We start from the raw sequence: 12,887 nt of genomic DNA on the forward strand, positions 1-12,887 counted from the left end.
TGTGCCTTGGTTCCCCTTCACCTTCTGCCATGATTGTAAGTTTCCTGAGGTCTCCCCAGCCATACAGAACTGTGAGTCAATTAAACCTCTCTCCTTTATTTAAAAAAAAAAAAATACCATCTTGACCAATTTTTTAGTGTACAATATGTTGTTTTAAACCTCTGGAACCCTGCCTGCTGTTCCTGTAATAAAACCTAGCCCGGGCCAGGCGCGGTGGCTAACGCCTGTAATCCCAGCACTTTGGGAGGCCGAGACGGGTGGATCACCTAAGGTCATGAGTTTGAGACCAGCCTGGCCAACAAGATGAAACCCCATCTCTACCAAATATACAAACAATTCGCCGGGCACGGTGGTGGGCGCCTGTAATTCCAGCTACTGCGGAAGCCGAGGCCAGAGAATCCCTTGAACCCCGGGAGGCAGCGGTTGCAGTGAGCCGAGATCGCGCCACTGCACTCCAGCCTGGGCAACAAGAGCGAAACTCCGTCTCTAAATAAACAAATAAATAAATAACAAAACCTAGCCCGGACTGTAACCACGTCCACTGGGAACTGGGGAAGTAGTGGAGGGGATGCGATCAGGCCCGTGGCTGCGCCCAGAGCGTGGGGAGCCAGGGGCCCCGCGGCGCAAGCGGAGGGAGGGAGGGTGCCGCGGGCCCAGGCGGGGACAGGGAGACGCCGCGGCCGCTGAATATTCCTCTGCAAGTTTCTTCACCTTCAATAAAAAATGCTGTGATGATTAAATGAGTCCGTCGTGGAAGGAACTGTGTCCTGGCAGGAGCCGGGCGGACACGCAGACACCAACCGGAAGGGGACTGCGGCAAAGGGGAGGGACGCCCGGAAAGGGGAGGGACACCATCAGGGCAGCCAATCATATTTCTAGACGCTGTGACGCTATGATGGGGTGAAACTTGGAGCGAGCCCATACATAAACCAGCTTTAAAACCTTGAGGTGATTCATCTTCCAGGCTCTCCTTCCATCAAGTCTCTCGTCCCTAGCGCTTTGGGTCCCCAATGGCAGCGGCCGCTGCTACCAAGATCCTTCTGTGCCTCCCGCTGCTGTCCCGCTGGTCCCGGGCTGGGCGAGCCGGTGAGTTCGTGGATGGAGCCTAAGCCGGGCGGGGACCAAACCTGGGGGGCTGTGAACTGCCGCGGGTTTCAGAGGAGGGGAGGCTTCTGGAAGGACGGGGGAGATCTCCCCGAACTGCGCCCCCGTTCAGTTCCGGTCGGCGGCTCCTTCCTGCCGGTCCACCCCACGAGGCTGCTTCTTGCCCGGGAAGAGGCGAAAAGGAGCGGGGTGGAAAGGAGGCTGGCAGGAGGGTGGAGGGGCCAGAGGGCTTTAGAGAGCGAGGTGGGGCGGGGATCCTTGGTGCAGCCTGGCAGTCCCACCTGCCCTCGGGAAGGAAAAACCAGAGCCCCCGGAACAGGAACTGGGGACAGGACGGGGTGAAGAGGGATTCCACAGGGACGCGATCACAGATACCCCCACCAGCCAAAGGCCTGCTCTGCTCTCACCCGCTCTCCACCACACAAACCCTCCAGCACCCTCAGGACTGCTTGACCTTGAATTTTTCCCTGCACTTTCCTGTAGAAACTCACTGGCACCCAGGGGCTCACCAGGGGCTCAGCTCACCCTGCTACCCCTCCCCTCACCATCCACTGCCACCACCCAGGTCATGTCCTCTTACTGCCCACCTCAGCCCAGCTGGTCACCCCAGAGGTCTCCCCATCCATGAATGGGACCTCACCACCTCCTACACCACGTGGCACCTTCTGCCTCTTGCCTGAGGACACACCCCAGCAAACACACCCCAAGCTCCCCTCAGAACCTGTGCAGGGGGGATGGGAAGCACCATTTCCTCCAGGATGACCCTGGGAACTCTGGTGAGTAGAGGCGCCCACTTCTGCCCTTGGGGCCCAGACCCACCTGTTCTTCCTACTGGGGAGCCAGCGTCACAGAGAATAGTCACTGTGTAGACCGGATCAGCAAACCCTTTCTAGAAATGGAGGAAGGATGCCCTGTGATCTTTGCAGGCTGTGGGTTCTCCATCTCTGTGTCCAGTCCTGTCCCTTTGTAGAGCAAGAGCAGGCAATGGCAACCTTCAAATGAGGGGTGACCAGATTTGGACTCTTCCCTAGGTTGCTGATCCCAGATCAGGGAATTACAATGTCCCAGTGAATAGTGCCCCATCCCCTAGGGTGTCATCTCCAAGTGATGTCTCAGGTGTCAGTTGGAGAGTAGAAGGTGGTCCAACCTTGCCCGTGGCTTCTGGGTGGTGTGGATGTGATGGGGGTGGGGGTCCCATAGTTGGGGGATTATTCTCCCCTCCTTTGTGCTGAGGGGCATCTATGGTCCACGGGGACCATCAGGGACCCTCCGTGAAGACTCAGGTGTGAGCTGAGGGTGAGGGGGTGCAGCCACCTCGTGTCCTGGGGATCGGGGCCAACTGCTTGTGCAGCTTCTTGGTTCCCTGTGGCCCTGCTCCTGCCCATCCCAGGAGAACCACCTGCATATTCTCACTGCTGGGCCTCTCTCCCTAATGACCTAGAGGGTGAGGAGCCCACCAGTAATGGGCAGCTCTGAGGCTGGATGGTTACTGCCCTCGCTTGGCAAAAGGCCCCATCTCTGCCAAGGCACAGTACTCTACAGGAGAAACTGTTTAATGTTGAGATTTCCTTGCTATGCGTGGCATTGCCTTGTCTCTGAACATTCACACGGAATCTTTGTTGTGGTTCTTCAATTAGACATTGTGACCACGTGTACCTCTAGGATCTTAGGGGGTCTTGGGTCATTGGGCACTTAAGGCAGGTCCAGCCTCGCTCATCATTCATGGATTGTCTATGGCTGCTTTTGAGCTACAACAGCAGAGTTGAGTAGTTACAATGGAGAATATATTCCCTGCACACCTTTACATATTTATAAAATTGCCCTTCACAGCAAACTCTAGTGGCCATAAATATCTTTGGAGAAGGCCACAAGGACTTATTGTACTTGCTGTGGGGTTAAAGGGTCCTTCCTCACTGGAAACTGGTGTCTTCTTCTAGTCATGGGTTCAGGGTCTGAGAAGTGGCTTTATTCTGCAAATTAGGCAAAGCAGCCTTGTTCTTGAAGGACTGGCTACTTTCAGCCTCCTGGTCACCCATCATTTGTTTTATCTCTGTTTCTTGTAATTATTTAAATCCAGCAGTATCCGGGTTGTGTTTCCATCTCTTTTGGACCTTGGGCCCCTTTGTTCTATGAGCCATGGGCATAACTTTGTATACCTGAGGTCCCCAGCTGGCATTGTGACTTCTCTAATCATTTCCATCATTGCACCCTCCTTGCTCCTGACAGTTGACAACATCTACCTGGAATCTGTAATTTCAGAATTTTTCATCCCATTACTCTGGGAGCCTATTTCAGGAAGAGCATCTCCTACCCCCAACCCTGGCCTTCAGCAATAGGCATCCCTCAGCTTCATTCCATTCTGGTGCCTTCTCATGGGGCCTTCATTATATGCTGGGTAAACAGGAGTCCTCCAGGCTTCCCATAAGCACAGTGGATGGACATTGTTCTGGATTTTCACACCCTTCTGGCATGGACACTTCACTGAGCCTGTGATCCCTCCCTCTACTACCTGCCTTAGACTGAGATTTTCCATTTCTTGCTGTGTGGACCATCCCTTTGTCAAGGTTTCAGGAAGGCCTCCTCATAGCAGATGCATGCCATCACCAGGGGCTTTGCCAACATGTTAAATCCTGTGACCATGATAATTAACTCTTCTTTATCCAAAGGGGTCCCATCCTCACTCTGTTCCACCATGCACCAGCATCCTCAGGGGTGGACCCACACCCTCTCCCACCTCCCACAGTCCACGTGGGCTGCTGCTGAAGATCCTCTGGCATCCAGGCCCTTCCTCCTCTAGCAGTCCTGACACCTCTCTAGCAAGGTCATATGTTGACTGATAGGGGCAGAGGGGCAGTGGGACATGTCTGGGGACATGTGGTTTCTCAGCAGGCAGAGACCTCCTCCTCCTCCTTGTCCTCATGCAAGGGGTGAGCACTCGCCTTAATCTTGTGGACACCACAGTTCTGGAGGGGGCACTCCTTCCCGGACCAGCCCAGCCCGCAAAAGGCGTCCTCTTATTGACACAGTGTGGAGGAGGGCTAGCAGGAGTCTTTTTCTCCCCACCCACCCCTCACCTGCCTTTCTCCACAGACCCTCACTCTCTTTGCTATAACATCACCATCATCCCTAAGTTCAGACCTGGACCGCGGTGGTGTGCAGTTCAAGGGCAGTTGGATAAAAAGACTTTTCTTCAGTATGACTGTGGCAACAAGACAGTCATACCCATCAGTCCCCTGGGGAAGAAACTAAATGTCACCAAGGCCTGGAAAGCACAGAACCCAGTACTGAGAAAGGTGGTGGACATGCTCACGGAGCAACTGTTTGAGATTCAGCTGGAGAATTACACACCCAGGGGTAAGTTTCAGATGGTCCAGGACAGGAGGGAGCAGATACAGTGGTAGGTTAGAGGTATTTATAGTTTTCATGTAAAAATACAAATGGGGGCCGGGCACAGTGGCTCATGCCTGTAATCCCAGCACTTTGGGAGGCCGAGGTGGGCTGATCATAAGGTCAGGTATTCGAGACCAGCCTGACCAACATGGTGAAACCCTGTCTCTACTAAAAATGCAAAAATTAGCTGGATGTGGTGGCGCATGCCTGTAATCCCAGCTACTTGGGAGGCTGAGGCAGGAGAATCGCTTGAACCCACGAGGCAGAGGCTGCAGTGAGCCGAGGTTGTGCCACTACACTCCAGCCTGGGCAGCAGAGTGAGACTTTGTCTCAAAAAAAAAAAAAGATACAAATGGGAAGGTCGTCTCACCCCTTAAGAGGACTAGAGGCAAGGCCAAGATGTGGCAGAGAGAGTAAGGCCAGGAAATTGTAAGCGGAAGAGGATGGGGGTGCAAAATTTGTCAAGATCAGAGCTAATCTCTCTCTGCTGGGGGCAGAACCCCTCACCCTGCAGGCCAGGATGTCTTGTGAGCAGAAAGCCAACGGACACAGCGGTGGATCTTGGCAGTTCAGTTTCAATGGACAGGTCTTCCTCCTCTTTGACTCAGAAAACGGAATGTGGACAGCGGTTCATCCTGGAGCCAGAAAGATGAAAGAAAGGTGGGAGAATGACAAGGATGTGACCATATCCTTCCATAACATCTCAATGGGAGACTGCAAAGGATGGCTTGAGGACTTCTTGATGGGCATGGATAGAACCCTGGAGCCAAGTGCAAGAGGTAACAGGAGAAAAAGAAATGGGGATCTTGAATGAGATCAGAAATGGTGATCTCAAGAAGTTATTTCTTGAGTTCAGCTTCAGTCATCCCAGTGTACACGTTTATGTTAAAATGACCTCCTTGTGGGGCGCTTCTCCTGGGGGTGGTGGCATGCCTGTGCTCTCCCATCCTCCTCTCCCTTCTCCCTCCTGACTCCTATTCCTCACTGCACTTGCTTCTGCTCCCCGCACTGTGGATTTCTCACCAGCCTTGAAACTGCAGGTGTCACTGTGTTTTCAGACCTTTCTCCTTAGTGTTTCCTCTTTTGAGAATCACTTTTCCTTTCCTTTCCCTGGTCTGGTTCTGGAAATCCATCAAAACCATCTCCAATGCCAGCCCAGAGACCCTCCCCTCCCCAACTCTGGAGCATCACCTCCTCTTCCGCCACAGCAGGAGGGTGTAGGGTGCTGTCACTTTGCTTCCCTCAGCAGCTGTGTGAGCTCCCTGAGGACAGGGGACACCCCCCTCTCCCTTCCTAAGCCAGGACCTGTCACACCGGCTGCCTCATAGCAGCAGGGGGACAAAACTTCTGCTTTCCAGGATGACCTAGGGTGGCAGGAACTGAGGAGGTGTCTCCTCAGATTTGGGGCCTGGACAAGGGTTGTCACTTTTGTGTTTCCATTTCAGCACCACTCACCATGTCCTCAGGCACAACCCAACTCAGGGCCATGGCCACCACCCTCATCCTTTGCTGCCTCCTCATCATCCTCCCCTGCTTCATCCTCCCTGGCATCTGAGGACAGTCCCTTAGAGTGACAGGTACTGTGGGCAAAATTGGAAGTGGAGCAAGGAGCAGGTGGGTGAGGAGGCAGGATGGGGAAAGAGAATTCCCAGAGTCCCACCCCTCACCATGGCTCAGACCTTCTCATCCTGACATGAGACAGGTGAATGAGACCTTGTGTCGCCTGTTGGAAATGTTGGCAATGACCTGGGCAGCTCAGCCCTGAGTGCTGATGGATTCTCACCTTCAGAGTCCAGAGGGAAAGGGAGGGGCCCATACCAAGGCTCAGGGTCTGTTGAGCTTGAGAAGGTTCAGCAAGTTCAGCTCTGATTCAGAGCAGGTTCCTATTCAGGAAGGGTGTGTGGCCTGCAGGCAGCAGGAATTCAGACATGGGCAGTCCTCTTAATTGGGTTAGGTGCATCATGGTAGCTTTACATGAGGTGTGACAAGGGAAGGGGGATTCCATCTCTGAGGCTAAGAGAGAGATCTGGGTGTAATCCCAGGAGGAGGGGGCTGGGAGAGCCTTTGTACACCTAATGGAAATGGAGGGAGTGCAGGGCTGCCTTCCCACAGAAAGTGGCTTGGGTTCCAGGAATTAAGGTGGAAGGTGAAGAGTAGAGGCTGCTTGAGAGAAGGATTTTTAAAAAGTCAGTCCCATGGACCCTTGGGGTTCGAGTCTGGGCCCTGAGGCAGCTCCCCTGCCATCATCCTCCTGCACACCCCAGATCCTGAGCCCGCTGATGGCCCTGCCTGGAGCAGAGTGGACTCAGAGGAAGGGGGGTCTGAGCTGCTGCTGGGGTTCCACAGGCACCACTGGGCTGGACCAGGAATGGATAAGGTGGAACAGGGACAGTCACCTTCAGAGCAATGGGTGCTGCTCCCAGTGTGAGGAGAGGCTCAAGAAGAAGGGGAAGGCCCACCCAAAGCCAAGGGCACAGGAATACAGAGCCCTCTCTTTGGAAGTCTGCCCCACCCCTTGCCTGTTTTAAGCCCTCACGTCAGATCATAGAGAGGGCCTTGAGTGAGGGCGCGGACCCGTCACTACCAGCTTCAGACCTGTGGGCCCCTCCACTCCATCCCCTGGTCAGGTGCAGGGCCTGGGCTGACTCTGTGATGTGACAGAGGAGGAAAGAGGTAGGTCCAAGCTGCAGTCGCCAGGGTTGAGGCTCAAGGGAAAAATAGGTCCCTTAGTGCAGGGGGCTCTGAGACATGGAGTGACTAGGGAAAGATTACCTTGGAAAAGTGATCCGGGTTCTCTACCCCTTAAACCATTTGTGTCCTTTCTGAAGGTTAAAGATGATACGAAAAGCCCCTGTGAGCACGGTCTCGATCAAACTCACCCTTCTGGCTGGCCACCTGCCCAGCACCTGCGGTGTATGTCCAGCGGCCTCCAGCAGATCATGATGACATCATGGACCCAATAGCTCATTCACTGCCTTGATTCCTTTTGCCAACAATTTTTACCAGCAGTTATTCCTAACATATTATGCAATTTTCTCTTGGTGCTACCTGATGGAATTGCTGCACTTAAAGTTCTGGCTGACTAAACAAGATATGTCAACATTTTCTTTCTTCTGTTTTTGTTTGGAAAATCAAGTACTTCTTTGAATGATGATCTCTTTCTTGCAAATGATATTGTCAGTAAACAATCATATTAGACTTCAGACCTCCGGGGATTCTTTCCATGTCCTGAAAGAGAATTTTTAAATTATTTAATAAGAAAAAATTTATATTAATTATTGTTTCCTTTAGTAATTTATTGCTCTGTACTGATATTTAAATAAAGAGTTCTATTTCCCAAAAACCTACTGAGTTTAGAATTTTGTTGTATTACTCAGTAGAGAATTAATGTTATTTCATTTTTCCTCCATGATATGGGGTAATAAATGAGTGATTCTACCAGATTTTGTGTGGAAAAAGAGAATCTACAAAACATGGCTGAAAAAAATCAGAGACAACACAAATACATGGAAAAATATTTCATGCTCATGGGTTGGAGAATCCATATAGCTAAAATGCCATACTTCCAAAAGCAATTTACAGATGCAACACTATCTCTATCAATACCAATGTCATTTTTCACAAAATTAGAAAAATCTAATCTAAAAGGTGTTTGGAATTAAAAAAGAGCCCAAATAGCCAAAACAATCATAAGCAAAAAGAACAAAGCCAGAGGCATCACATTTCCTGACTTCAGACTATAATATAAGGGTAAGGTGATCAAAACAGAATGGTACTGGTACCAAAATAGACCCTTAGATCAGTGGAACAGAATAGAGAGCTCAGAAAGAAACCTTCACACCTTCTAACCTTCAACAAAATCAACAAAAATAAGCAATGGGGAAAGAGTCCCAATTCAACAAATGGTGCTGGGATAACTGGGTAGCCATGTGCAGAAGAATGAAACTGAACCTCTACCTTTCACCATATATGTAAAATAACTCGATGTGACTTAAATATTTAAATGTAAGTCCCAAAACTATAAAAATCCTGGAAGATAACCTAGGAAATGCCACTTTGGACATAGGGCCTGGCAAAGATATCATGATGAAGACACCAAAAGTATTTGCAACCAAAAACAAAAATTGACAAATGTGACCTCATTAAACTAAAGAGCTTCTCCACAGTAAAAGAAATTAGCAACACAGTAAACATCCTATAGAATGGGAGCAATATCTGCAATCTATGCATCTGGCAAAGCTCTAATACCCAGAATCTACATGGAACTTAACAAGCAAGAACAAAATTCCAATTAAAAAATAAGCAAAGAATGTGAACAGACACTTCTCAAAAGAAGACCTGCAAGTGGCCAACAAACATGAAAAAATGCTCTTTGGGAAGCCGCGGTGGGCAGATCACGAGGTCAGGAGTTTGAGACCAGCCTGACCAACATGGTGAAACTCCGTCTCTACTAAAAATACAAAAATTAGCCAGGTGTGGTGGTATACACCTGTAACCTGTAATGGTGCACAGTCTGGTGTTGGAACTATGAAATGCCTTGGACTGGTACTTTCTAGTGTTTTCTGGCAGATGGCACTGCTTATTTTTCAAATATTTCAATAAGCCCAGAGGGTTTGCTCACAGCGAGTTTGTGCCCCGAGCTCTTTGGCACTGAGGGCAAAGAGCAGAGGGCTGCGATGTGGTGGCCCAGAAGTTCTGCCCCCGGGGAGGATTCTCTTCTGCTGCAGTGAAAACCAACAGGATGTTGCTTCATCCCAAAGGGACCAGGAAGATAGGTCAGAGTGAGGAGCTGTCTGAGTGTTTCAGATCACACAGTGACTGCCTGCGTGATGGCTTCAGAACTCCTTCATGAGCTGGGAGACAGCCCCCGAGGTGAAAGGTGCAGGGGTGGGATAGGCCCGACATGACAACTCTTAAGATGACACACAGTTTCTCCCATGTGTTTCTGTGTGTCTTTGTGTGTGCCTGTGTATGTGCATGGCTGTGTCTGTATTTCTGCATGCATTTATGTATGTGTGTGTGTGTTTGTGTGATTGTGTGTGACTGTGTGGTGTGAGTGTGTGTGTGACTGTGCCTGCATGTCTGTCTGTGTGTGTGCATGTGTGTCTGTGTGTGTGTGTGATAACATGCATGCATGAATGGTGAATTGATTTTCTGCTTGATTTGCTGAGGAGGGAGACAGGGACTCCAGGGGGGTTCCTGCCCACCCCTTGTTCCCTGTCTTCTGACATTCCCTCCTCCCTGTAGAAAAAGTCTACCCCAGTAACTGAGGGTTCTTTAGTGCAGACGTCTCACAGCTCTCCAAAGTTCTGTGATATTTGTATCCCCAGGCCTCCTCTTCATGCTTGTCCATCTGCTGGATGCCCTGTCTTCTCAAGGCCACCTGACCACGCTGTTTTCTTCCTATGCCTACAAGAACAGTCTGAAATGCCATCTCCCGAGAAGCCTCCATGCAACTCTCCAGGCAGAATGAGTTACCCCCTCTTCTGCCCCCCGATAGCCCCAACCGCGGCGAGGACATCACATCATCAGCAGCAGCCACGTGGGTGTTTATTTCTATCCCTGGATTCTAAGTGACTTGAGAACCGGACACATCCATCACCCACATGTAAACCCAGCACCTAGCACACTGGTTGCCATACTATGGGGTTTAAGATGCCTGGGAGGAATCCAATCATCGGACTACCCCGGGGCTGCTAGTACTCAGAAGGGGATCCACATAATTTAAGGGATTGGACAAAGGTCTTCATTGTTCTTTCCAGCACCAACCTCCATGGCTCCACTCATCCCTACTCCTTCCTCCTATTAAGATTGGCTGCTCAGGAGAGGAGTAGGGGCAGAAGCAGCTATACCTGGTCTTCTCCACCTCCCATGGTGGTGGGTGCACCCTTCATGGGACCAGGTGCGCAAGACAACCCCTGGGCCTAGGGGACCTGGAGCCTCCGCGGCCCCACAGAAAGCAGGAGGAGCTGTTCAGCCACTTGCAGAGACAGCCAGAGAGTGCTTCAAGGACTGCATGGAGCTCTGGAGAAGTGGCGAGTTCAGGACCCTCTTTTGTGGGGCATGAGATATATAGGCAGGATCATTTCTACCAAAGAGGCTGTCACTTTGGCTTATCAATACTTTCATCTCCCTACCCCTTCCAGATCACACTGGGCGCTTTACTTGTTTTTATGGATTATTGTGTCAACCAAAATGAGAGGTCAGAATCACCCTAAAGATTTGAAACTTCTTCAAGATTTGACAAATGCACAACATTTTAATGCCCCTCCTATTTTTAGGAAGCTGTGGCTAAAGAAAACATTTTATTGTATAGCATTGCCCAAATTACTTATACAGAATTTTAAAAATCTACATAATGTCATACAACCATGTGAAAAGTAAAACTAAAATGCCATAAGTTTTTGGGCCAGTAGTGGTGGCTCATGCCTGTGATCTCAGAACTTTGGGAGGCCAATGCTGGAGGATAGCTTGAAGCTAGGAGTTGGAGATCAGCTGTGGCAACATGGTGAGACCCTGTCTCTACAGAAAACTTTAAAAATTAACCAAATGTAGTAGCATGTGACTGTAGTCCCAGCCCCTCAGGAGGCTAAGGTGGGAGGATGACTTGAGCCTGAGAGTTTGAGGTTGCAGGGAGTTGAGATGGTGCCACAGCACTCCAGACTGTACGGCAGAGTGAGAGCCTGTCTGAAGGAAAACAACAACAAAAACAACAACAACAGAAGAAAAAACAAAACAAATTAAACACAAATAAGCTAAGTTGACAGACTTGTGGGACCCAAATGACCCTATCATGCAATGTCCTTCTTTTGATGTAGAAAGGGGTATGCTGAGTGCCAGTATTCTCAGAATGGTCCATCTCATGAAATATGATTTCCTGTGGTAAACCCACTCCTTAGTCCAGGTGCTCTGAGAAGCAGATGCCTACATGGGATTCACATGAGGGGACTTCATTGGTGGAAACCCTGGGAGAACCGTTCGGCAGGAGGCAGTTCTGACGCCGAGTGCAGGAGGGAGGGACAGAAGGTTGGGCAGGTGCATCCTACACTGCAGTGAATGGTGCTGGGACAACTGGATGCCACATGCAGAAGAATGAGGCGGGCCCCTTCCTTACAGCACACACAAAAACTAGCTCTAGATGAACGGCAGATGTCCAGCTAAGACATGAAACTATGACAGTCTCAGAAGAAAATAGAGCAGTAAATTTTTGTGACCCTGGATTTGGCAAACGCTTAATTACTGTAGGCCAGTAGCACAAATGGCAAAATAAAAGGTAGTTTGATTTCATTTTATGCAAATGTAAAACTTTTGTGCTTCAAAAAGGACTCCATTTAGAAGGTAAAAAGAAAACTTGCAGAATGAGAGAAAATAATTGAAAATCATGTATCTGGTAAGGGACTATTATTCTGAATATATAAAGAACTCTTCCAACTCAATATTATCAAATGAAGTAACCCAATTTAAATATATGCAAGGAATTTGAATAGACATTTCTCCAAAGTGAGACAGGTATACTACTCGGTGGTCTCAAAAGAATAGGAAGTTTTAGGCAGCAGTTTCAGGTGACTAGCAAAAGGAATCTGTTGAAATTTCTGCAGTGGCTCTGGGCTGATAAGTTGCTGAAAAACAGCGCGTGGACCAAGCTGACTAAGAATGAGTGGACCCAACATAGCCCTGGATTTGACCCAGGTTTCACCTAGGACCTCATTACATGCTGATAAACATACTAAACACACACTAGCCAGCTCCCTAGTAGTTCTGAGAATACCCATATTTGGGGTAAAAATTTGAGGCACCAGGGTTCTGCGAAACCCTGTCCTTCTTCCAAGAATTTTCATGAATATTCCACCCCTTGTTTGAAGAAAGGCGGAAAGGTGGCAGCCCCAAACCCCCTTGCACCTGCCTCTCTCTTGAGTTCCCCTGCACTCCCTTTACTTGGGTGTGTACTTTTCCTTTTACAATAAATCTCCATCCTTTCTCTATTTCTTACTGGTCTTTGAATTCACTTCCCCAAGCGCTGCCAAGAGCCCCGCACTGGCGGGGGTCACGGTCCCACCGGCGTTTGGGGACCTCCCCTTGCCCACTGGCATCAGAAGAATGCAAATGGCAGTGAGCCCAGGAAAAGGTGCTCAGTGTCCACAGCCCTCAGGGAAATGCCAACCGCACCCACAAGGCGACGCCTCACCCCGCTGGAATGGGTGACCCCAAACACTTTGAGGCTGGAGGGGGTGGGGACTGCGTTCCTTACAAAGCAGAGAGCAGGAGAGGGAGAGTTGGCGGAGTGTAGGGCTGTGCGTGTGTCATCCTCTTTCCATTTTCCTGGCGGAGGTTTCTCTTTGTTCTCTGGCCCTCCCTGCTTCCTTCTTCTCCCTTTCTCTGGTTCTCCCTCCCAT

General features: G+C 49.9%; 1 protein-coding gene across 5 annotated transcripts; it reads left to right on the forward strand.

Annotated features, from left to right (window-relative positions):
• The first annotated feature begins 890 nt into the window (after nucleotides 1-890).
• Nucleotides 891-11,289, forward strand: ULBP2 (UL16 binding protein 2). Of its 5 annotated transcripts, XM_002817483.5 has the most exons (5): nucleotides 891-1,086; nucleotides 4,195-4,458; nucleotides 4,992-5,273; nucleotides 5,940-6,071; nucleotides 7,323-7,837. In XM_002817483.5, the coding sequence occupies exons 1-4, from the start codon at nucleotides 1,011-1,013 to the stop codon at nucleotides 6,047-6,049; spliced, it is 732 nt and encodes a 243-aa protein (XP_002817529.4). In that variant the 5' UTR covers nucleotides 891-1,010; the 3' UTR covers nucleotides 6,050-6,071; nucleotides 7,323-7,837. The 5 variants fall into 5 exon arrangements, with proteins under 5 accessions (XP_002817529.4, XP_054414283.2, XP_054414281.2 ...); XM_054558308.2 differs by lacking the exons at nucleotides 5,940-6,071; nucleotides 7,323-7,837 and adding an exon at nucleotides 9,825-11,289 and having other exon boundaries at nucleotides 5,103-5,273; XM_054558306.2 differs by lacking the exons at nucleotides 5,940-6,071; nucleotides 7,323-7,837 and adding an exon at nucleotides 9,825-10,470.
• The last annotated feature ends 1,598 nt before the right edge of the window (nucleotides 11,290-12,887 follow it).

This window comes from Pongo abelii, chromosome 5 (genome assembly GCF_028885655.2).
Source record: "Pongo abelii isolate AG06213 chromosome 5, NHGRI_mPonAbe1-v2.0_pri, whole genome shotgun sequence".
Lineage (NCBI taxonomy): Eukaryota > Metazoa > Chordata > Mammalia > Primates > Hominidae > Pongo > Pongo abelii.